General features: G+C 35.5%; 1 protein-coding gene across 1 annotated transcript in view; it reads right to left on the bottom strand.

The window, feature by feature from the left end:
• CFAP47 (cilia and flagella associated protein 47) overlaps positions 1–26803 on the bottom strand; it is a 353360-nt gene that overhangs the window by 30426 nt on the left and 296131 nt on the right. Inside the window, exons 58-60 of the mRNA XM_075714741.1 lie at positions 10864–11023; positions 10154–10266; positions 6652–6813 (exon numbers count right to left, since the gene is read on the bottom strand). Of these exons, the coding sequence (XP_075570856.1) occupies positions 6652–6813; positions 10154–10266; positions 10864–11023 (435 nt within the window). The remainder of the gene's footprint in view (positions 1–6651; positions 6814–10153; positions 10267–10863; positions 11024–26803) is intronic.

Raw genomic sequence — 26803 nt, 5'->3', positions numbered from 1 at the left:
TGTTAACCTAGGTTATGCTATTTCCCAATATTTTAATCTAAATCACTAAGCAAATAAACACGTGTGACTATAGACTAAAGAACTTCAGCCTGAAGATTTTCCCATACAAAACCAGATTTTTGTGTTTTGAAAACATGGCCCCACATACTCAAAGCTCCTGCTCAGTAGCTCTGCAAATTAAAAAAGCACGCTACAAGACAAACATAAACACAGGTAAAAGTGGTAATATAAACTTGCAATCTCAGGTGGAGTGATTCTCTGTATTTCTTTTTAACTTGTAAGGGAATATGGAAAAAAGAAAAATTTCCTAGCAAGTATTCCTCACCTGTGCATATAAAAGTATTCCTTTTATAAATGAGATAGAATCTATGTCCTATATCACATCAAAATAACTTAAATTGTTTATAAGTTTCCTGACATAATTTTAATTCCAATATCTGTGCTATGATAACCTTTGATTTGATGATCACATATTAATTTTTTGTTGAAAACTGACAAAAATGTAAATTTATGCACATGGGACTCTCTACTGTTGCTGATAAATTGTTTCTGGTACTGTCACTAGCATCTGTAAGCATGTCTTAGATAATTTTACACTATACTGTCATCTATTAGAAAAGGAAGCATTTTTAATCTTTTGACTTTTCTAATATACAAAAGAGACTTAGCCACAGAGACTAGAACACAGGACCTAATCACTAGGATCACATTCATTTGCTTTCTTTTTCTTATCCAACAAATTGCATTCAGTTATACATAAGGTGGAACATCTGTAACACAGTGGAGAGTAAATGCCTCTGAGAGAGCTGTAATCTCATAGGAATTATCCATTTGTGTTATTTTCCAGATAAAAATCAAGATTGAGAACTAATAAAAAGTTTGTGTAGTAAATTTCTGAGGTTTCACTCTGTCTTCCTCATCTGGCTTGAAGATGGTTCAAGGTCACAATTTCATTCAATGTTCTATGGTGATTCTATGTAACTCCTAGTTACTTGTCTTAATTTCTATCTATATCTTCAAAGCTTCAGAACAACTTATTCTTAAACTGTCAAAACTACAGGCCCAATGTACTTATTCACAAAAACTTAAAGTTGTATACATTCTCTGTAACAAGTGGGGAAGTTTTGTTTTTTCGTTTTTGCTTCCTGTTCATATTGGAAACGTGCAATGTGGGAGAGAAGACGGAGATCTAGAGTGGATAACTTCATGCTGTCTAACAACAACAATACTTGAACAGTGCAGCTTCAGAGACAGAAGAAAACAAGGACAAATAATTTTAGCACAAAAATGACAATATGATGTAATAACCTGGAAATAGAAAAGCATTTGGGATAGACTTGTTGTATGTGTGCATGTGTTTCTTACTATAGTGACTGTCAGATACATTGTCTGAGGCAAATTTAGGTTTATAAACCCTCTGCTTGTTTTTTTAAGATGAAAAGCATGTGAACATAGCTGAGATAGACAGGGAGAGCAATGGTCCACTCTTCTGCAAAACCTGCAATGTTCACAACTTAAGGGCTTTGATTAGCTATGCTTTGTTGATGGCCCACAATTAATGAGAAAATAATATGAAAAACCTAGTGCAAATTAATGTAGATGGTTCATTGTGAGGTGCTATGATGTTGCAGAAGCACGACTAAGATCTTGGAGAGCTGTGCTGACTATGGTTTTGACTTACAGATGCTTTCCCAAAATATCTTTACAAAACGAGGGTTTAGTGGTGCTGTTTCTATGGAAGTAATACTTCCTTATCACCCAACCAAAGAAATTACGGGAAATTCTGTGAACAAGAAATGGGAGAAAAGGAACTTCAGAAATCACAACCATATAACAATTAAAGTAATTAATAGACTTTTGCAGTAAATTATATTGCCTAGGTTTCCCTCAGCCACTAACTCAAAAGACATTTTTAAGAGATATCTATTTGTGTATTCTGTTTCAGATACATGTTATGTTGGGCTAGCCAATCAGTTCTTTTAGATTTCCCATTTTTCCTGGATGCACATCATACCGAAAAGTAACACGAGGAAGAATTGAATAATTTCTGGGTTTGTATTAGGGTTTTTTTTTTCACTTTTGTGAAGCTGAGCAAATAACTTCAGCTTAGTTTATAATTGATCTGGTTCCCTGTAAGTGTTGAACATTTTAACTGAGCATGATTTTGCATAGGTATTAGAAAGTAATTTTAATTTACATAATGATGACTCTCATCCCTAAGGCTTGCAGATTTCAATGTTTTATAAAATGGCAAAGAAATAGAAATGAGTAACTGTCCTGTAAACAGAAGTATAAGCAGTTACAAACTATGTTGCTTGCAGTTCACAAGCACTTTTTTCAGTATTTGTCATTATTGTTCTGGTTATATTAATAAATGGGAGTAGGAGGGGTTACTTGTCACAGAAAAAAACTATGCTAAATTGTTTCTTTTTTTAATGGACCGAGTGGTAACCTGGTATAACAAAATCGGGTAAATAAAGTCCTATTTGAAGTTCTTAATTAAAATGCCTGTGAAGATTGCAGCTCAATAAAGAAAATAAACAATGCATCAAATCTCTCCCATGGTTCACTCATAAATAAAGAAACAAACAGCCAGATGTTAACAAAAATTTTGTAGCTGACAAAATAATCCATCTAGGCTTTCATTTCTACTCTGACGTCCTGTTCTTTGACTTCTACTAGTTCCTCATTTTCCAGCAGGAGCTGGCACCTTTAACAAGGTAATAATCCATAACAGAGTGACCCAACTGGAGGTTCACCCCCTTGTCAACACTTTCATGTTGCCATTGCTCACAGGTTTCATCAACTGTTAATCCAAAACAAACACTTTGTTGTTCTTCTACTTCTCACAGAGTAAAAAAACACTTAACAATCTCATATATATAGCTAGAATTCTGTCATCCTCAAATACCATTTGAAGAATAATGCCACAATTATTCTGACAATGGAGAGATGTCTTAAGTAAGATACAGGGCCATCTTGATTATTATTACCCTCTTCATATTGCTTTCAATATTAACCTGCTACACTTTATCAGCAATTAAATTAAAATCTCTGGATGAGAGATAAGGCTATAAGAATATTTTGTCTCCACCTATTGTGGCATTTTTCTTTCTTACACTGATAAGATTTCTTTGGTCATACCCAATTTATTGAACTCATTTCTTAAAGATGAGCTTCCCAATCCAGACCCATCATACCAAATTGGCATTTAGTGGAATCCATACCACTGGCTAACATAAAATCTTGCTGGGGGGGAAATAGCTTTTAACATGTGTTTGGACATGTTGTTCTTCTTCCCCTGCTTCAAAGAGCTGCTTTAATGAGATTAAAGAAAATAGAGACTTTTATATATTACAATGAGTGTCAGGAATTTCTGAATGTTAGATAATTGCTATAAAACTGTATAGAATATATAATTTTTTTTCTGGTTTTGTAAATGGTGAAACAAAGTGTACAGATACATTTTGCATAATGTATGTCCATGTGCATAATGTGCCAATGGACATTATAGATTAGTATATCTGCAAAATGTTATTTCACCACTAGGTGCAATTGAAATGTCCATCTGTGTAGTCAGAAGTCAGCATAGCTGTGAAACTCACACATAACATAAAAAAAACTCATACCTGTGCTACCCTACAGAACCTGGACAGAACTATTCCCCCCAAAAATTAACCGTCGTGAAACCTTCCCAGAAATTAGAATCCAAGAGCAAGGAACTAAGACTAGCCTTTGGGCTGTGAGAAGAGCTACAAATTAATAAAGATTAGGGAAGTTAATTATAAACACCTAGCCCTTATGAATGGTTTATGCTGTGATAAACTGAAGCAATTAAAAAGGATAGGTTACAAAGGACCATTACAAACACAGAGACAGGACAGGACTGACTAGTGTATTTCCTCAACCAGAAGATACTCTGGCTGTGTAGTCCACGTGCTCTCAACACAGTCAAGTTTGGTTGCTTAGAAATTTGTGAATTTCAATCAAATATTGACAACTGATAATTTGTGAATGTTTGATGTTTTTCTTAGAAGATCACAGAAAATTAAACATGTTTGTATTTCCCATTGAATATTTAAAGTAAACTAAAAAACTGTCTTCACACTTGTTTTGATGAATCTTGAGTCTTAAATTTCATTTACTGAAAAAAATGTCTTTAGAGCCATATGTAACAAAACAGATGAAAAATACACATATGGTAAAAAAATGCATTTAATACAATCGAAAATTATTTTTTTAAAGGGCCATATCATAATTGCTATGTCTAAAACATTAAATTTTAATTATTTGATCTCTGGAACTTTGCTGACTTCTGAATGGCAAACTATGCCATTTTAGCGACACAATATTTAGATTGCCCCCTCTTTCTTTAGAAATTACAATAATTTTCTGTTTCAAATGATATCTTCTGGATTGGATGAAATTAAATTCTTTTAACATAAAAGACATGCTTGAAGATTTTTCACTTCCCAAGAATTTATACTTGTCCAAATAATTTAAATAGTGAAGCACAGTAGTAGCTGTTTAAATCTGATCTGCCAGTAATTATCATCATTTATCTTTGGATATAAAAACTGCTTACTACACACGACACATACAACTGTGATGAATCACTCTTTCAGAAGAGAAAAAAGAAAAACAGCTTGCCAGGCTGTTATCTTAGAGGCTTACGCTTTTATTTACATTATTACTGATAGGCTGCAGAAAGCTGAGATAGTACCATTAAATTTGATTCCTAAAAGGCATCAAATTCATCTAGCAATAATGACATTATAATGTCATTGAAAACCATGAAAAGGACCAGTTATAAATGATCTTACTACCTATGGTGTAAAGTATCTCATTAGTAGACTTCTTGCTTGAAAAGATGCAATGTCCCAAATCAACGTCTTGCAGTACGTGTAGAAGCCAATGTTAATAAATATGAAATATTATTCCTATAAATAAAATAAGCACTACACATCATGAATCTGCAAGTCTTTCAAAATACTGCCTCAACTTGCTTAATGCATGTTCTTCTTGTCAATTCACATGCCACCATGTTGGAGGGAAATAATCCAGGTATGTTTAAGGTAGCCTACTCATATGTGACAAGTCAACAAAGAGCTAAGCCTCCTGCCCTATAGTAAAAAAAAAAGGTAACCTATTTTGATACACAGCTGTTCTCACAAGGCCGAATAAAGTGATATAATAGTATTTACAGTTCTTCAAAGAAGCAAAAACGTACATTGAGAATGTCATATCTTTTTATTTTACTAGATTGATCACTATTGCTTCGTAATATGGGAATATAAGATGATAATATGCCCAGACAATAAGCTATCTTTGTCACTGCAATATGAGCAAATATACAGTTTAACTAAGAAATTACAAATATTAACTAAGCAGTAAGTATATGCTGTGCAAGCTCTTGTTAACAGTTCAACTTCAGATTGCTTCCTGGTTTAAAAGCATTCAAAAATAAAATCTGTTTAATGATCTGGACAGTGATTGCCAATATGAGACTGCATTGATCAGTGTGCAGGGCAGGGGCATGTGTGCCTGAGAATCACCCTTATAGGAAGGATGTAATGCATCTTGATTTACATTTTACAGCTTTTCAGTTTTTCACAGTTCTTTGGCAGGACACTTTCTGTAACACAGTATTCCTGCAAAGCCTCTGTCAGGCCAGATTCTAAATGGCATAAATGAGACACAAAAGCCAAGTTTGTCTGCCTCTCAAAGTGATTGCCTAATAGATTGCAATCATAGCAACTTCTGTAGGCTCATCTTTTACCACCATACAATGCATTACACTCTTGACAAAGTTGGAGCATGGGTGAAATCCCTTCCCCTCATTTACAGCTACGTTAAACACACATTAGAATGTTTCATGTCATGTGTCATAATTTTTAAATAATATTTTTCTTAAAAAGTAGGATGACTTTGAACCAAAAAAGAAATGTAAGTTAAGTCTCAAAGGTGCAATAATTGATGAAGGTAAAATGTAACAGTGCATGATTTGTTGTAGAGAGTATGACTGTTAACAAATATCTATTAACAGAAATACCAGGCATACAGCAGTAACAAGCATTCTTTTCTTACTACTTATACATTGTACCATTCTGTTTCAAAGAGAGGTATAATATGAAAAGCTGGTGTGTCTCTGAAGAAATTGATTTTCACTGTGTCTGTCCTCTGCTGATTAACAGTAAGTGGAAGCTATCTTTTTACAAAGCTTTATTGCTTCTTTCGAATAAGGCCTCTTTCTTCAATCCATTTTGCTGCAGACATTGGCCTGCTGGTGGGAATGCATCTTACAAATAGGGACAACCTGCAGATAAATAATTCCTTGCAATGCTTACACAGGCGTATTTTTGCTAACTTTAGACTTTGTGCAGGCTATTCTCTCTTAAAGGAGAGATGGTATGTGTCCAAGCCTCACATCCAAGACAGATGCAAAAAGAAAGGCTCAGGTTCAAAGGTGCCTATAATGGCAGACACACTGTTATATAAATGTCCTATATCTGCAACAGGGTAGAAATATGGACTGAGAGGAGGATTTGTCTAAACGTCATCTGTTGTCACGGCAGAGCTACATTTGGTGAAGCACTTACCTTATTTGCAATGTTCCTAAAATAGCATGATATCCAAGCTATTTTTTCTTACCATCAGTGACTTGAACTTCTTCTTGGATGTTGGCTGGCTTATTTGTATTGACCATGGAAGAATTTCTTGCAGCAGGCATAGCATTTGCACCAGGAACTACACCAGTCAGCAGCACTTCTACTCTTCTTTCTACCCTCTGCCTGGCTCGACAGCGCACCACAGCTACAGAAAAGCAAGAACCCATTATTTGTAAAGCGTCAGCATCTTGATTTAAACAAAACAATTAAACATAGAAGTTAAATGTGCTAAGGGGGTGACAGAATTCCAGTAAGGACCAGGACAACTAAAAGCTTTTTCCCATTCCACAGTTTCTATTGTTTTGTTTAGGTGAAGTAGTAGAAAATATTGCTAAGCAAACGAAAATCTGTTCCTACAGTTAGTTCACAACAGCACTTGCAAATTTCTTCTTGTAATCATGAAATGTATCTTCATTTTAATTCGTTTGCAAAGAGGAATTACAGTCTAGTTTGACATATGCCAATGAGAAAGGAAGACTGAAAGGAAAACAAAGAAATGAAAGAATTTAAAAATTAAATGAAAGAATATTGAGTTACTCTTTGATTTCTTAATTTAAGAATACTGTTGTTCAAACTTCAGCTTTTACAGAACTATGCCCAAATAAAAAGCATTCTGATACGAGGTTCTCTTTGAAGCATGACAGAGCTTTTTTTCAATTCAGCAAGTGATTTTAATTTACTGCTTCTAAAATATGTCTTTTTCATTACAAAGTAGTTGGGGTTTAGCTTATACATTAGATATTATAAAGCTTATTTCAATAGTTATTGTTTATGGTTCTTTCAATAATTATTGGCACAGAAAGAGGAGAAAAGTAGATGCAAGAACTGAAAGAAAAATATGTTTTCCCAAAGAAAAGACTTAGAATTTTCTAGAGTTATGGAAATGGACATGAAAAAGAAGAGCTGATTCCATACTTCTCAGTTTCGGGGTCTAAATATTATTTTCATCAGAATTATACCCGAAAGATTAACATCAGGATTTAATGATAAATAATTTAGAACCATATCTTGGTAACTAATTATGTAAAGTGTTTAAAAAAAGACCAATGAAACCTTTACTTCTATACCATGTTTATTTACCTTCAACTTTCACTTCATTATTTTGGAAAATAAATAATTGCACATCAAGTTCAAGTTATTTCCTTTCTTTAAAAAAAAAAAAAACAACCTTTTTTTTTTCCTTGGTCTTTTCCTGTTTAACAGGGTTTAAGTAATTTCTATAGCTCTCTTCTAAGCATTTCCATGAGGGAGAGTTACTGAAATAGTTAAAAACACATCTTTTTTTTGAGATGCATGGCCTTATATTTAAGAATAAATTACATTGTCCTTATTACACCAGCTTACCACTTATTTCAGATTACTGTGTGCACATGTTGCATCCACATCATCTTCTATTCTGCAGCTCATCTTACTACCAGAAATAATTCTACATTTTCCTTTTCCTAAATGGCTAAGTAATATTTACAGATAAAAACCAAATCCCCGTGGGATTTGACTGGACAGGTCCCTGAGCAACCTGATCTAATTGGACCTGGCTTTGAGCAGGGGGTTGGATTAGATGACCTCCAGTGGTCCCTTCCAATCTAAATTATTGCATGCTGCTTTGACTCTACAAGAATTGAAAAAATATTCTGGATGTAATTACTTTTATAAGATAGCCAAGTTGTAATCTACTTAACATGTATACATGGCTTGTGACCACTGATCATTTTAATTGGTCTCGTGAGATACTAAGCCAAATGACTTCTAGAATTTTAAGTATATTAAGGTGCAAATAAGAATGACACAAAAGATGAACTGCCTAATGTACTAGGAAAGCAGCTTTGGGTTTTGACATAACAGCTTGTAGCCTCCAGGCAATTTTAATAAATCTCTGCTTTAAAAGAAATTACAATACTATTTCAATCATTATTAAAAACAAAGATTTAAAAACAAAGCAGGTTTCTTGTAAATTACCTGCTTTGGATTTATATCTTACAACAGGGATTTTTAAAAAGTCCATTTATAAGCGAAAACCATAGGCTTTCAGAATCAATGCAGGAATGGAACCTGTTTCATAAGTACACTTACAAACAGGTATTTTAGTTTTCCAGATCATTTTTCAATGAAAGATCTACTACTTCCTCAGAAAAAAAAAAATTAGCCCAAAATAACATGGTGATGGCCAAAAAGAGATATGTATTCAAAATTAATGCAATGCTCCTTGTATGGATTACAAATACTTATTGAACATAAACTAGTGGATAACACAGTTATAAATATTCTACAGTTTAGTTTTGCTGTTTTAAAGACTCATTTAGGAATTTAAAATTACCTAACATTTGACATTACTTAAGTTTCTGATCATATACAGAAGTGATGTCACTTAAGCAATTTATGAATGCTAACAGTTTTAATTCATAAGTTATATAGTTAAGGAAAACAACAGCCCACTAAAAGGGAGATTTATCTCAAAGTCTGCCAGTGAATTACATAACAGCTTTAGAAAACACAACAAATATTCACATCAATATACATAGTTTTAATGCCAATGAGACTCATTAAAACTATCATTTTGCAACAGTTCATTGCATGATAATATTCTGCTTCATTCCTTAAGGTATTAAAGTGGAAATTAAGGAGACGAAAGCTCTAATTAATACCACATCATTGGTATTTTTCTGCAAGTAAAGGGTCCTTAAGCAAGTTAAATTAATGGCAGTAAAAATGTCTATTCCTGCAGTCTTCCAGAAGTTATTCCTGTACCTTACTCTACTTAATGTAGAAAGGTATTATATTGGCTCATCAAAAGACAAGATGAAAAGACAATTCGGTGTAAACTTGCCCCTCATCTACACCTTGAGCTGTAGTTTCATCAAGGTTATAGATTTAAAAGGCTGTTCACAATTTCTGTTTCACAATTCCGGGACTATATCACACCTTTAAAAATAGGTGCATCAAATCTATAAACATTTACTATCCCAAAAATAAACAACAACAAAAACCCTATGAATGTCAGTCATCTTTTCATGCAAGTTTCCTTCTCAGGAGCAAGTGGAAAACTTACTGCTATTCAACTACTCTATATTCTGGTTTTGATTAAGGAGTGAAATTCAAGGCTGAGAGAAACAATGGACATCTACTCCAATATTTTGTACCCTGTAAACTCTGCAGAATTGTGTTCTGGGTGCGCAAGCAGGAATCTACCCTTGTGTCAGTCTTTTGTTTGATTTACCTTCAGCTCTCTAACTCAGCGTTAACTGGGACACTGAAGGGCACAAGCCTTGAGATTTTCAACTGCTCCTGGCTCCTCCAATCCACAATGAGAACAAAGTAATAGATCTAGATTTGCTTTGTAGGTTGGGAAATGAGATTTTATTTTTAATATGTGATTTTGTCATTTTTTAAGATGCAACAAAGTACCATTCTCGTGATCAAGCAGGTGAGAACACAAATGACTATTTCATTTTCTTTTGTTGTTGGAGTTTTTTTCAATCATTACCCACCTGGAAGTAATTTCTGCTGTGGTGCTTCAGGTATTCCATGAACCGGATACATCCAGAGTATTCCCTGAATTCCCCCATTCTCTGCTACAGTAACACTGGAATAGAAGTGCAAGCTAACATTGTGATAGACTGCTGAGAATTTTTTTTTTTCCAAGGTAATATAGACTTAAGAATTGTTGGAGAGGTGAGACTCCATTTTATTGTATGCTGTAATGAAATCCAACCAAATCAGAACAGCAATAATTTACATCTACTTAGTTTAGTGTCTTCAAATATTATTCTGTCAGGATATGAGAACATTTGGCCTGATCTGCTGTCTCTTATGTCATGTCTACACTGAAACAAAGTTTATGCAGTTTATGCACTACATAAACATATCCACAGGAGAATCATTATTAGCCCAAATATACTGAAAAATTAGAGGCATCAAAGTGCTTTCATTTGCCCAATATCCATAACTGCACTGGCAACTAGTAGTTTACATTTTCTTTGTTTAAAGTTAGAAAAGGTAGGTATTGAAACAGATAAAAGTCCTATCCTAAATCTGCATACTTTGCAGGGTACATTAAAAGCTTACGTTGGATACATATTGCCCTCAAAATCAGACACTTGATTGCCCTTGTGAGCTACACGCAAATATCCAAAGGGGAAAATGATGATAGGATTGAGTTTCTTCAAGTACTTTTTATTTTCCTATTAGAATAAATTACCTCTTTAAGTCTTTATTTAATTCAGCAGAATCCTCATAAGGCCAGTTTTCACCATTTTCCCTCATTACATGAATTACCACCACAGCCTCATACATTTTCATTGTATCTGGCATGAATAACACGGGTATGTCCAGCTTTTGTTTTGGAGCTAATCGGGTTCCTGTAAGATAGAACAAATCATTCTGGTATTTTGAAAGTTTTGAAAATTATTTATATAATTTTACTCATATATTTCCTTTCTTCTTTTTGATACACTATTTAACATTTTATCATAGTGTACTGTTCTCCCCGCGACAACAAATTTCATTTCACCCTGCTCTTGCTACAGGCAAATCTCATCTTACAGTAGCATTTGTGGTCTGGCTTCCTGTAATAAGGTACTTTCTGATTCAATGTCCTGAACAGAGGAGTTCACATAAAGTGCTATTTTAGACTTCTACTTACTGATAAAACTTTGAAATGAGACCCAGGGAGACTCTGAAGGCTCAAAACAAAACAAGCACGATTAAGTGAACGTCCCACATTTAATATTCAAAGATCACATGTAATATATGTAAGTCAATCCCATGATTTTCTAGGGCCTAAGTCATGTTTTTTGAGCACCTGAGGATTGCAACATAAGAGAGTAACACTGCATAAAAAAAGACCAATCCAAAAGCAATTGTTCATGTTCAAGACATAATTGAAATATATTTGAAAGAATTTACATTATTATTATACAAGCCATGTCTTCTCTGTACGATTTTTCATCCGATTGATTTTGCTGTTTTAAAAAAAATAAACCTATGTTGTCTATAATGAAGGTGGCCTGATACATTGCACTTTTAAGGGCATTTTTCCAATGACTTGCCAGTCTGCCGAGTTTCAGAACATCTACCTCAGGGTGTGTTCCAGCTATTTCAGAAATAAAGTTATAGAAAAATTACACAAAGTAGAACAAATAAATCATACAGTCTTTTCGCTATCAAGGTCCTTGCTTTGAAAAGAATTCTTGAAATTTGGTGGAACTGACATCTCAGGGTTAGGGTTGCAGCTTTAATTCTATCTGTAGAAAAACCTCTTAGTTATGAGTAACTACTTCTACATTAAGCTTTGAATCCATTTTTGTGATAATTTTTCATGCCTGCTACAATGCATACATGCTAATACAGGTCTATGAGTATCATTCCCTGAGAATGACTGAATCTGCTCAAGTTAGTATGCACGGGACAACCAGCACTCTCCCTGTGATTGCTTCTGCTGATAACCACAGGCTGCTGTGTGTTAAAAAAATGTCAGCAGGGAAACTTTATCTTGTGCTCCAAATGTTCACCTTCCTACAGCCCGCGTGGCTTGACGATAAAGACCTCAATGATGAGACTGGTTGCAGAGTGGGTGATAAGAAAATTGTAATGCAGCCTTGGGAAGGACAAAATATAAAAAAGACGTGGATGCATGGAAGTTTGGAAATGAAAGTGGACATGTAGGGAGACAGAGTAAAATGATGACAGACAGGAATGGCCAGAAGCAAATAAGGTCAAGTAAGTCACAGGAGGGTGGGAGAGAAGGGTTTGAAAAACAGCTCTCCAAAACACCCTACAAAAGATAGGACTCCTCATCTGCACCAATCCTCTGCTAACATTTAGTTATAAAGTCTACTGGACATTGCAACTTCTATTGCTACCACAGTCTGTTGTTGCTATCATTTATTCCTTCAATACAAACAGCAACGTTGAATGAAGATATCCAAAGTAGCTTGGCTAGATTAACAGCATATTTAAATTAATAAATTGCCCTGTCCAGACTATTTACCTTTATGAAGAATTATCTTGTACTGTGTTATGTAGGTACTTCCTATATATATATATATAAGTATATATATAACCCCACTGGAGCTGATGTGGTTCTATAGCTGTAAAGCTTTTAGCTATAAACACTCTTAAACTAAAATAAACTAACCAAATTAAGATTGGAAAGTCAATCTTAAATTAGGAAGGATGGGATTATTTAAAGACAAACCACTCTATCTGCAGGATTACTGTCTCTTTCAGTAACAGTGCCTCAAGACTTAAAATATAGACCACTGCCTCACATTATTATGGATTCTCCAAACAGTAGGGAATTCTTACCTAAATATATCTGGATTTCTGTATGTAAGAGGTTTATCATGTAGTAGTTATGGAAATTAACCAACTGCTCTGCACTTGTAATTGCTTAATTTTTGTGTATTTGCAGAAGTCCACCATGGCATGACCAATTTGTTTTTGAAATAATTACTTGAAAAGGCTTGTATCTTGAAATAGCTTGAAAATATCCTCATTAAAAATCCATTAAAAATGCTAATATCTAGATGAAAAAATAAACTCTATTTGTTTTTTAATAAAGATTTAAGATTTTTCTTTAGATCTTAATCTCCCTGTTTGATGCATTATCTATCAAGTACATACCCAAGATTTAAAAGACATACAATATATACACATATTGTTGGCAATAATGTTGTCAAAGGGTTTTTTGAAAACCTTTAAAAATTAGCAACTAATTTTTTAATCCAGTATCTGAAATAACTAAGCTGACCACACACGTTGCCATACATCTGAAAACATCTGAACTAGGATCCATCCCTCTGTAACAGAAGTCAGCTACAGTACTCATGTGAGAGAAGAAGCAGCTCTCTACTGTGATTTGCCCACTTTGGGCCTACTGTGGTATAGTTAAGGCAGAGGCCTGTCTTTAAATTAGAAGTGTATTCTTCAGGATATATTTACAATTAGATTGCCTTGATTCCAAATACATCCATACCAAAGTAATGTAATCAACAACAGCATGTAAGCATTTTGTAACACCATTATGGCACTTCCAAACACAAGGTACAGGCATTTTAATTAAGTTTGTGAGCAATGTGACCACCAACAGGGCAAAGACATACAAAGTGGCATGTAGGAGGTATCCCAGTAGCAGAAGTTGCAAGATGAGGTGCAAGGTAAGCAGACTGCAAAAAGGCAGAACATCCTGCTGAATACACAAGAGAGATGATTAGCAAAAGCAAACCCAAAATAAACAGCACGGGGAGCTGTTGAGGTTGCCCTCTGGAGGTAGAGGGGGTAAGAAGCATAAAGCACTTGCAATGACCAAGGAAAGATGGAGAAGGAAGTCAATAAGACCACTTCAGTTCCAACTTCTCTCATCAGACTTGTTCTGCTCTCTCAATTCTGATCACATTGACCTCCATGATGAAGAAACATCAAGGACCCAAACCATCACAGCTAACTATATGGCATCAGCTTCATGGCATTCTATACTTATTGCTAATTTATTATATGATTGTTAAGGAATAGCACTTTTATACATGTAGTAATAGTGATTAACAGTGAGTAAGAATTACACATTAGCATGAAGTTTATTGTTAATAAATGTAAGGATTTGTTTTAAAGTTTAAAAATGGCCTACTTTGTCAGTCCTCTAAACATTCCCATCACAGAGATCTCTAATTCCTTAACAGTTTATTTATATATGTATATATATAACTGCATACACACTATGTGCTCTGTGTATATACATAGAGAAGAGATCATTGTATATATACACACGTGCGTGCATCTATTCTATTGCAACACTGGGCAAGTCTATCTGTGGTTTGTAGCCATTTCCTTCTTGGATATTTTCTCTCTTTTGTCATAAAGTCATAGAATAGTTTGGTGTGGAAGGGACCTTTAAAGGTCATCTAGTCCAACCCCCACTGCCATGAGCAGGGACATCTTCAACTAGATCAGGTTTCTCAGAGCCCCGTCCAATCTGACCTTGAATGTTGTCCTTCTAGGTCCTTGTGGCTGGCAGCTCCTCAAGCTGCTGAAAGTCTGTGAAGGACAGAGGACCTTCTCCCTTCCCTCAAAACTCCCCACAAACCACTTTGTGTTCTTCAGAAACACTCCCCCTGTCTTTTCCCATATGTGTAGGAAAACACCATCCCAGCTCTTTCACCAGTACATCAACTGACACAGCAGACAATAATATGTACATGGGCAATTTTAGTACAAATCAGCATGACTGATCAACTTGCTCCTATTTGTGGACCTCATGTATTCTGCTGGGAATACCAAGAATGTATTCCCTCTCCATGTCCTCTACAGTGATGCCTATACACTGCAAATAACAAATCACTGCTACATCAGCATCTTACTGATTGCAAAATATCTAAGTAGCTGTTCGAGCTAATTTTTGGTCTCTAGTGTTTTACCAGACTAATATAATCTGGATGATTTCCAACTTTAAAACAAACAAACAAAACAAAATCCAAACAGAAAACAAACAAACAAATCTTTTCAGAAGTTATAATTTAGAATAGGGTTTTACTAATTTCATTTGCAACTCTTTTAATGTATGACAAATAGAACAGACTGTAAACTAATACCTAGTTACACTATATATGTATTACATATACTGTTTGAACTGTAGCTTAATTATGCCTGTATGTACTATGTTACAGTACATAGTGCCTTGATTTTTAAAATAAATTTTAATACAGAAACCATACAATAGCATTCTGGGTCATTCTGGCAGACAATTGGTTATTAAAGACCATGAAAAGACAAATTTTATAATACCACTGTTGAAACAGAATGTGTTCACATTTTTAATAAAAAAAATCTTCTTAGTAGAAGCTGTTCATAATGACAGTAATTTTTATATCATTGGGCTTGCCTGTAGCTGTCAACTAACCAACCGATCATTAACTGCTAGGACAGATTTATTTCCTTGTGATTTTGCCTAGTTAATAAGATAGATGAAGTAGGCCTAATTGCAAAAGCCACACATTACCTCATGTTTCTCTTTTCTCCTTCCCATTTATAGAATGTGGGCCTGCAACTGCTGGCACAGCAGACAGTAGTATCTATGTGGACAACTTTAATACACATCCAACCAAGCTGCTCCTATTTGCCTGTGGACCTCAAGTACTCTGCTAGGGATACCAAGAACTGCTCCCAACAGCTGATCCCTTATCTTCATGTAAGCGTTTATACTGCAATGAGTATCCACAAATTCTTCACAAGAAATCCATAGCGAGGCTCTTTTCAGAATAAAGCTGCATTACATTTGGTAAAAAGCTTTGGGCCAGATTTTGATAATACCCTACTTCTATTTTACTGTCCTACAGGCCACTAGGAAACAGTGATAGCAGAGTAAGCTCATCCGACCCTTTAAAAGACTGAAGCCATCTGATTCAAACCAAGGGCTGCAATTAGAGTCAACTGTCTTACAGAGAAGCATGCAGAAATCTGTGTCCTCCCTCATTTCTTTTTTAGGCAACCTGTTTTTAAGCCTTCCCTTGCCTCCAAAGGCTAGTGGAGAGCACTGATTCTGTAAAGGATTCCTTGGGCACCGCATCCTTTGACACTTGAGCCTAGAACTCAGAACTGAATTAGATAATTAAATCAAAATTAGTATATTTCAAATTCCCTGCTTCACTTCTATGGGGCACTGCACTGTGGTTGAGTTCTGCATAATTTCCTTGTCAGCCCTAGAAATTATAGCACTTTGAGAGCTAAAATTAATTAAAGTAATGAAGTAGTGGATCCCCATAGTTGGGGTTTTATCTGGAAGGTTACAGATGGTTAAAAATGCATTTGTTGCCTCTACAGTAGCTTAGGAAAATGTTTAAGAGCAAGCATCCCAGGCAGTGCCACACTGACAAAACTGTGATAGCAATGAGCAAAATATCCTGCAATAACTTTGAAAAGAATCATCATCCTCCCATCTAACCTTATCTTAAAGCCATGTATTTTTCATATTGGTAAGGTACTTTGATGGTAGATTTTCTAGATTTTGAAAGGACTAACTCCTTGGTGCATTGCTGTTAGGTCTGTAGCATCTCAGAGTGCCTCCCATTGATTGTACCCAGAAGAATGGCACTCAGTTCAGATTCCTCTAATTGAAAAAGAGAGATGAGGCAGAGCTCACTATGTCCTGTTGAAGGCTGATGGGGAATCTTTTAAGAGTGGGCACTTTTGGGATTTTTTTTTCCTCCATTAAAATTATTAGTATAGAATAATTTCAGTTAAAACCACAGACAGCCCTGCTAAAATTAGCACTGGCCATATAAATGTCAACCCAGTATAATCAGGTCTGTTTTCTGCCATTAGCCTCAGAATCTGGAAAGGGTAACCTCCAAAACATTCACAGACAGCAGCTGCTTCTGGGAAAGGATTGCTAATTCTTTCTCAAGGAACACATCCAGAAAAGGAGGACTGATATCAGGCAGTAAAGAGTGAGATATTGCCAGCACTCCAGGAAGTATCTGAAATACATAATAAAAGTCAGGCCTAGGTATTCTTCATTTATTTTCACCTGCTAGAAGAGATAAAAGCCTGGCTCACATATGAAGACTTAAGATTTTTTATAGCAGCTCTTCCAAAAGTGGTTCAGTGCTAAATTCCAAAAGTTTAATAAAAAATAAAAAATAAAAAATAAAATAAAAAAATAAAAAGTTTAATAAAGAACAGACAGCATTTATGCCTCAGCTGTTATTAAGGTGGGTTCATTTTTGTTTGCATCTTTTTCTTTTTTTAGTGCTTCCAATGAGGCTGCCTGAATTTTTGGTTCCCTTTCAGTAAAAGAGGATCACAATCCCTTGTTACGGGTTCTAATTAACAAACTGTGTGAATGCAGCAGCCTGTGTTAGTTTTGCTACATCAGTATTATAATTAGTCAATCTCAATGAGTAAATATGAATACAATTTTCTGGATTGACAGCCATCACAACAGCCAAGAGCCTTCATCTGTGGAGATATTAAAAACTTGACTGGACATGGCCCTTGACAACCTGGCTTAGATGACCCTGCTTGACCAGGCGAGGGGTTGGATGGACAAGGTGGTATCAAGAGGTTCCTTACCACCTAAGCAGTTCTGTGATTCTGAAATTCGTGATCATGCTAGCTCACTATGCTTTGTCTTGTTTCTGCTTTTAAGAACATATATAAAATACAGTCTTGTTTGCTAAGCCGGATGCAGACACTTATCTCAGTGAACTGCAGGTGATATGAAGAACAGTGTACCTCCTACAAAGGGAAAGGAAGAAGGCAGAACAAGAGATCACCCTGGCTTAACAATTAGCTTTTGGGTGCACTTAAAAGCAAAGAAGCAGTATACCAGCTATGAAAATGCAGCCAAATGCCCATCAAAGACTTCAAGAACCTTGCTAGGGCATGCAGAAATGCAGTCAGGAAGGCTAAGGCTGAGCTAGAACTGAAACAGACTAGTAGGTGGGATGCAAGAGAGATTCCTTTCACAGATGGCCCACAATAATTGTATTTCTAAGAGGACTCTCTCCTTCATGAATCATGGATTCTTCTACCAAAAGTTAGAGTTGTTCTTTCCCCTGCCTCTGAAATCTTCACAAAATCAAGAACGGTTAAAGTTGGAAGGGACCTCTAGCAGACACGTGGTCAAGCAGGGTTACCTAGACCTGGTTGCCAAGGACCTTGCCCAAGAAGGCTTTTGAATATCTCCAAGGACGTTGATTCCACAACTTCTCTGGGCAACCGATTCCAGTGCTCAGTCACCCTCACAGTAAAAAAAATATTCTCTTACACTCAGATGGAAGTTCCTGTGTTTCCTGTCACTGGGCACCACTGAAAAGGGCGTGGCCCTGTCCTTTTTGCACCTTCCTTTCAGGTATTTATATACATTAATAAGATCCCTCCTAAGTTGCTGAGTTCCTCAGCTGAAAATGTTAAGTCATGAATATGCAGTTCAGATGCTAATAAACAATTTCACAAATGACTGGTTAAAACTTGAGAAGGTGCTTAAGAAATAAACGGCACAAATAAAGGAATGAATGTTTGAGTCTTTGACTGAAAGGCTTCACATCATCACTATCATAAGCACACAATAAAATCTATTAGATACAGCACGTTTATAAGATTTGTTTGCCATTTTATGAATCGTGTGTTAATACAATTTTGTATACATCTGGCAGAGTCTTTCTGGCTTATTTCATTAAGAGATTTAATTTAGAAGAATTTCTTTCTGGTACAAAATAATGGATACAAGTTAAAAAATGCTGTTTAGATTAGAATAAATGGATTGAGAACAGGGCTCAGTAATTAAATATGTTGTTTTATTTAATGCAATTTATTTTGGTTTTAAACAAAGTATGTCTAAAAGGCTGAGCATAAAGTTCCCTTTTCGTTTATAAAATTATCCTTCTCTAACTAATAGCCTGTAGTGCACTTGTAGCCAAAATCAAAACCATTACTTTGACAGAAATACCTATTATATTTATCTATCATTGAAGTGCAGTAACAACTAAGCTTACAAGGGTTAAGCACACTGAAGGAAAAAATGTTTCTCAGTAATTCACTACTTTGGTGTTAACCAAAACAAGAAAAATTACACTTAATATGTTTAACTCTGAGAAAACTTTAAAATTAAATACATGTAACAGAATCATGAAGATCACACTCTTTTATTGAGGATAAATAGACAATAATTTTTTTAATCCCTAGCATCAGATTATCACTTAATATATTTCAGAACAACATCTGCTTCACTTCCATATCACATCTGATTATCAAATTTGGTGTAAGAATGTTTTGCAGTAATACAGAAATTATGTAAACTCGTAAACTGGTTTATCACAGAACATCCCTCTTATCTCCAAAACTCTGGTACCCACAACTTTGACTTTGGGTAGGTGTTACAGACCTGTTAATTCTAAAAAAACCAAAATTGCCTGACATTTATATACATGCTACATTCAATTGTATTTTCCATCTCACAGAATCACAGGATGGTTGGGGTTGGAAGGGACCTCTAGAGATCACCTAGTTCAACCCCCCTGCTAAAGCAGGTTCACCTAGAGCAGGTTGCACAGGATCGCATCCAGGCAGGTTTTGAATATCTCCTGAGAAGGAAACTCTACAACCTCTCTGGGCAGCCTGTTCCAGTGCTCTGCCACCCCCAAAGTAAAGAAGTTTTTCCTCATATTCAGATGGAACTTCCTGTGTTTCAGTTTGTGCCCCTTGCCCCTTATCCTGTTGCTGGGCACCACTGAAAAAAGGCTGACCCCATCCTCCTGACACCCGCCCTTACTGTATTTGTAAGCATTAATAAAATCCCCTCTCAGTCTCCTCCAGGCTAAACAGACCCAGCTGTCTCAGCCTTTCCTCATAAGAAAGATTCTCCAGTCCCCTAATCATCTCCATAGCCCTCCACTGGACTCTCTCCAGTAGTTCCTTGTCTTTCTTGAACTGGGAGCCCAGAACTGGACACAGTACTCCAGATGTGGCCTTGGCCTCAACAGGGCAGAGTAGAGGAGGAGGACATCTCTGCTGTTATCTTATGCATTTGTCTTGGCAGCATGGGATATCTTTGCAATTTCCCTTCAGTAGTGTTGCAATGATGGACTTTGGGTTCACTTTACAGAAATCCAGTTGGCCAGCACACTAGGAAAGACACATCTGAATGGTAGGAGATGAGAAGAGTAAGAAAGCAAGGTTGAACACACCAGTACGGAGCAACACATAAGACACAGGTCAGTGAAGGGAAATTATTGTAAAGACAGGGAAGAGTGAGCAATAGGACTGGAAAAACAAACAAAACACCTGAGAGACCAGAAAAAGGGTAACAGGCATAGACAGTAACTTGCAAAATGATGCTATGGCAGAGAGCAGAAGGGAGGAGGCCAGACTGCATTATATGGAAGTCATTTCGCAGCAGGAATGCCAAATAGGTAAGAGTAAGGAGTGAAGAATAATAATCAGGAATAAGGGTAATAAAAGTTTTCTAATTATCCTATGGTCCAACACTTTTTCTAAAACTTTGTGGTGAACTGGCAGTTTCTCTCGCTTTTTCCTTCCAAATCTATTTTTTCCCTCCAATAGTCTGACAGACAGTAGATCGATCCCATCTTCCTTTGACCATTTTATACATTTGAAAATTGTTTATCATCCTTCTTTCCCTGATGACAACTTTATGCTGGTAAAATTTTGTGAGATCATCCAGGCATCCAAAATCTAAAGGTCTGCAGCACAGTAATGTCCTAGATCCAAAGTCACAGAAAGCAGGAGGCATACTGCAAAGTCAAAGGAAAAAATGCAAAATCTCTTCCACATCAGCACTGTGAAAGATGTATCAATACACCTTTTCTCTGAATGATTCTATTTGTGACACGTTAAAAAATAGGTAAGCAAAATCTCTGTTACCTTAGGTCAACTGGTCCTTCCTTAACTAAATTTGCATTTTATTTTTTCACACATTTAAATATAATTCTGATATTCTCAAGAGAGATTAATTGATAAATAATGATATAGAAGAAAGACCAGAAACACAGTGTGGATGGAGAGAGATTGCTGAGGTGAGTGGAGGGATAGATAGTCCTATTTTTTTAGAAACGGGATCTTACATGTTCTGCCCTACTGTCATAACAGGAAAACTATGGCCCACTCAACCTTTCTTCCCCTTTACTACAGTGAATTAACTGTGTCCTGCATATAACAAAACAGTCTACCAGCACTTAATAACCTGCCTAAAATCTTAACAAAAATTAGAAAATAACCACAGAAATATTTTGAAAATGCAAGAGCCACACAAGAAATGTCATATGCTTTGTAAACAAGCGTGACTTTCTCTTTAGTGCTCAGCCACAAAAACCCCACCAAACTTTGTCCTTTCTCTCATAAAGAAAGCTCATGTTATTTTAAGATAAAGTACTAGCAAGTAAACTAAGGCTATGACAGCTTCCCCTTTTCTTACCCTTTTCCTAGACCCAAACACACACAAAAATGTCTTGAGTCCATGGTTGAAAGGAAACTGTAATTGCTTCAGTTCAGGCGTAATTGAATTTTTGACATATGTCAAATATCTGATTATATTTGACAGATATATTTTTACTTTCATTTTAAACTTTTCTTGAATACATATCTCTTAGTCTGATCTCTGAAAGCACAGTCAAGTTCTGAAGCTATGGCAGATTTTAATCAAAATCTGCAGTGTTGTGAAATCGGTAATGACACTGGTGCTGTTATATCCTTCCACTTTTTATATACAACCAAAAATTGTACTGCTTGTTACAAGTTTCCAGGAGACATATCACACTTCATACAGCAGACAGTAACTGGAAACATATATATACATATGTCTCCAACTGACTCTTGTAAGTGAATGGGATAGAATGATTACTCAGCACTTTTGCCTTTTCCAAAGTTGTTTCCTTGACATAGATTATAAACTTTTGAAACAGCCAGTTTAGCAATTATTCCCTGCTGTGAGTCACATATATATATATTTCCTGAGTTATGTATTTTCATAATCTTAATATTTATACTCGTCATCATTTGAGGTTTACAGCTATCTGCAGTAAGGTGGAACTGAGCTCTACACTGGTTTTTTGGTTTCTTAGTACTCAAGAAAGTAGATGAAGAATCCCTCTTGAAAAGTAACTTTTGCCCATTAATTTGACTTGTGTCATAAAATAGTAGTTCTGTGAATGACAGAACCCACACTATGCTACATGTATTTCAGAGCTAAATACTTCCCATAGTAGGAATATTGTTTCTACTGGAGGGAACACTTCTGTAGCCCAGCAAAGATGTTTTCTTTCTGTTCTATTAAAAGGCTTTTAGTGGCCTTCCAAGGCAGGGTCTAAGGATTTGACTGACATTTGTCTTGGCATAAGTTGATTTTAGCTTCTTTTATTTATGATAGCAATTGTTTGGCAGTCAGGTTTGGTTTAGGATATTTTGAGTTTACAGAGATATGAGTAAACATCTGTGCAGACTGAATTATCTATGGTAGTAGAATAAAAAAAAAAATGGTTTGCAAGAGTATAAACACAGGATGGTACCAGACATCCAAAACTGTAAACAGAAATCACAACAGTCACTACAGGAATACAATCTTCTTAAACCAGTTTAGATAAAGCAGAGAATAGAAAAATGAATAATTGAGAACCAGTAATGAGAAAGTTCACTTATACAGACTGTGTTAAGATAATGCATAAAAATAAATCCAGACAGATCCCACAACTGTTGAGGATCAAACACTTTACTAGCCCTCCAAGCAAAGAAGTTGGAGCATTGACAAGTCTCTGACATTCCCATCCAACCTCTGCACCTGGGGACAACTGATGCCATCAAGCTTAAGACCCGGGGGGAGACCAGAAAGATGAGCATTACACCAGAAAAAAAAGGTAGATAATAGCAAAGTTTTTCTTTGTAACAATTTTAACTATATTAACAGAGGTTTTTCTGTATTATTGTTGACTATGCATGGTAGTATTATTGTAACTGGACTAATAACTTTTATTAGCCTGTCAAATGAGACAAACAAGAATTTTTTTTGTTCCACTAATGTACCTTTTTGCCTGCTGTGTTCTGTGTGCAACATCCTAAAACCCAACATGTGGCAATGCCAGCCTCAATGTTAACCCCTGAAACTTGTCAGCAGATAATCTCTAGACTCAAACATTCTGAAGAAATTAGTTACACCTATTATTCAGCCTGGAAAGAAAAGAAATCAGGCTTAAATGAAAATATATGGTCAAGCTCCTACCTACAAAGCAGAAAAGCAAATAAAATACGAAAGACAATTCTAGATTACTTGCATTTCATTTAAAATTCTTAGGCAGAACACTTGTTTTTAGAGCTGGGTGTTCAGCCTTTACATGAACTATCCTAAAAGTTGTCCCCTTAACTGAAACTTTTCTCCTACTCACAGCTTTGCAAATCAGATTTCTTTGTCCTTGTCCTTATAGGTAAAATATTTAAAGGTTAGCCAGAATATTGCTGCAATGTAACTGAAGTATTTGGATTTTGGCTAGGAGCTGATATCTTCAGAGAATATCCTCAAGGCTTGAGACCTCTATCACCCTCAAGTTACTTCTCTCTATCGAAGTTTTGTTTCACAATTTTGAGTAGTTTCTTTCTCTCAGACAACAAAATAAACATTTCAAAACCTTTGTTCTACTGTGGTTTATATGCTACACATACAAAGTAATATCAGCTGCAAAAAGTTCTGTTTGCTTATTTGGTTTTCGATGTATCATGGAATTTCCATGGAAATAGCATATGATGCATTAAGAACAACAGCAATAAATAACTTAGTACTTAAAGCAAGCGGTCTTCTCTTCCTAATGCTAGCTATGAGTTTAAGATGTTTCTTGTGGCATAATGCAAGTGAAAAAGAAAAAATAAAAATCATGCACTCTGAAAACAAGGTTTCAGGACTCAATTTATAAAACTTTATGCAGGAAGAGAAAATCCCTCAGAGAAGACAACCTTCATTTCTTTTACATTTATTAGCAAGTAATTTGATTACCTCCTTGGCCCAGGAGGAAATGAAGTCAAATAATGTCCTGGATGTCATTGCTGTTGGATTTTGTTATAGTTATAGGAGCGAGCACTGATTTAACTGTGGCCTCATACAGAGGCCAGCAATCGTATGTCCAGGATGACAATTTAAAGAATACATCTTATGTTCTGACTGCATTTATTGTCATGCAAAACCTGCTCCAGGTTTTTTATCAAGACTACCTCAGAACAGTAATTTGTTCCTAGAGGAAGTAAAGAAAAAAACATCAGCAATATCCTCTAGCAAGAAACTATGTTGAGCTGTCAAGTGCCTTCCTACTTCAGAGACATTTTGGATTTTTATGGCCAAAGTGGTAATTCACACTGACTTGTTCTTTTTTTAACAAGTAATGCTTTCTGACAGAACCCTTACATATTGTACTTGTCTTAGGTCCATAGGTCTCAAACTACAAAATAATTTATTTTTCAAACTCTGAATATTCTCTTGTCTACACAGTATCTTTTATTGTCAGTGTGGTCTCACATGCTATTTATGTGTACCTCTGCTACTCAGTCATTACGCCACGTAAGGACACATCAGTTTAGATATATGTTCAGATATATTTTAACCCTACTGCAAAGATCTGGGACATGTTGGATCAGTTAACGTGGCACATAGCTACTCACCAGACTCAGGTATAGATACAGATCATATTTAAATTTTATTAAGACTTCATTAAAGTCTCATAATATTTCATCCCCTGAATTCCTCTGATTCATATGACATTTATTATGATTCTCCTGCTTTCCTGAAAGGTAGTTGAAATGTGGCATTAGTTTCCAGACATAAAGACAATTAGCAATTTTTGGTTAGGGATTGTGCATTGCTTCCTGTTGCATGAACAAGGTTAAAACCAATTCTGTAGTTCTAATTTAGAGCAAATCGTAGTCAGTATTCCAAAGCTTCAATAAATATATGAGTTGGTAGCCTCTTAAATTCAGAGAGGAATGTAGAGGCGTATGTTTGGGGACCTTCAGAAAAAGAAGAAAAGGAAAAAATGCTTAGAAGCAGACATGTAAGAAATCACCTGGGCTGGAAAGACTTGCTATGGTAGGAGATAAAAAAATCAAATAAATTCCCCCAGTGGAGAGAGAGAAGATGCCACTAAAAGTGGGAATTACTATTAAGATATTCTGGAAGGGATCAAGGACCCAAATTACTTGACAGTGTCAGGATGATTCTGAATCGTACTGACACAGAAGACAGGCTTCAGATGACTCAATGGTAAGCAGGAGCTGCACTGTTTCTGAACAGAGGTGGCTGCTGCAGATCCTGTACATCTGTGTGAATCCAGAAATGGAAATCATATGTAATCCACAACTCAGGAGGCAAGATGACTACAAACATCAACATTTTCCTGTGAAATACAAAACAAATGTCTACAATTTAACTTTTACTTGTTTTTGCATAAACTGTTCATTTTTAGTTCTTAGTAAGAGACAAGTTATTTTTCTTTTGATTCAGGAAGGAAGAAAATAGATCGTCATTGCTCATTCTTTTTTAAAACTTAGTTAAAATACAGTAGTGGATAAAACTACATGAAAACAATACCTTTCTGGAATAGGAAGGAGACATTTTAGGTCAGTTATTGTAACTTTCACTGACAATAACTTGTGGTGAGATAACTGGGAACAAAAATTTTCCTGGAAGTGACTTAATCAATTAGGAGTATCCATTTTAAATCTGTCAAAATGAGAAGCAGCCAGCCTGCAAATCCAAAGCATTTTCCTTTTCCATATGGTTGAGAACAGTCTCTAAAGCAGCCCAAGGCATAAGTGATTTGCAGTCAAACATTGAACAAATGTAGGGACAAAAGCTTTTCCCAATAGCTGTTTGTCATAGTTGTCAACTGAAGAAAAGGTGGAGGAAAAAATCCTTCTGTATAAAGATGACAATGAACAAATCTTCACAAACTGTCATTTGGTCTCAAAGGAAAAAAAATGAAAAGGTTTATTTTCTGATATATGGCAGCAAGGAGTTGGAGCAAAGGTTAGAAAAGAGTTAAAAAAAACTAGTAGTTAATTTTTCCTACAATCTATAGCTTTTTCTGAGGGAATATATTGGATCTTCAAATTTAATTTCATTATTAGATATTTTTCTTTTGTATAAAGACTTATGACCACAAAACTTAAAAGAAAATGGAGATTCTTTAAGAGGCAACAGACTGCAATTGTTATGTGTAAAGAAAAGAAAACTTGTACAGTCCATATCTATTGGCAGTACTTGATTTCTTGCCCCTGTTTTCACCCTGAAGTAGTAAAAGAATAAGCAAAATAATATAATGAAAATTCTAAAAATGTTAATTCAGAAATTTCAAAGTATTTTTTGCCATTTTTGATTGAACCAATGCAAGCATGTTTAAAGAATGTTTACTTATCCAGAACTCTGCAGAGATTTTTTTCATTTCTTCACTGCTAAACATTCCAGTCATTGTGATCATCTAACTTGACCTAAATGCACAGAATTTCTCAGAACTCATTTGAAAAATCAAGGTTCAGTCCCAATAACTCTTCTTGAACAAGAAAATTTAATTAGAAAATACACTTCTGCTTGATGTAAAATTTGTCAGTGATGGTGAAGCCTCCACATTTATTTGAGAATAGTTCTGAGAGTTGAT

The sequence above is a fragment of the Pelecanus crispus genome, chromosome 1 (genome assembly GCF_030463565.1).
Source record: "Pelecanus crispus isolate bPelCri1 chromosome 1, bPelCri1.pri, whole genome shotgun sequence".
NCBI lineage: Eukaryota > Metazoa > Chordata > Aves > Pelecaniformes > Pelecanidae > Pelecanus > Pelecanus crispus.
The sequence above is the reverse complement of the archived record's forward strand: the minus strand, read 5'-3'. Positions and strand labels throughout refer to the sequence as shown.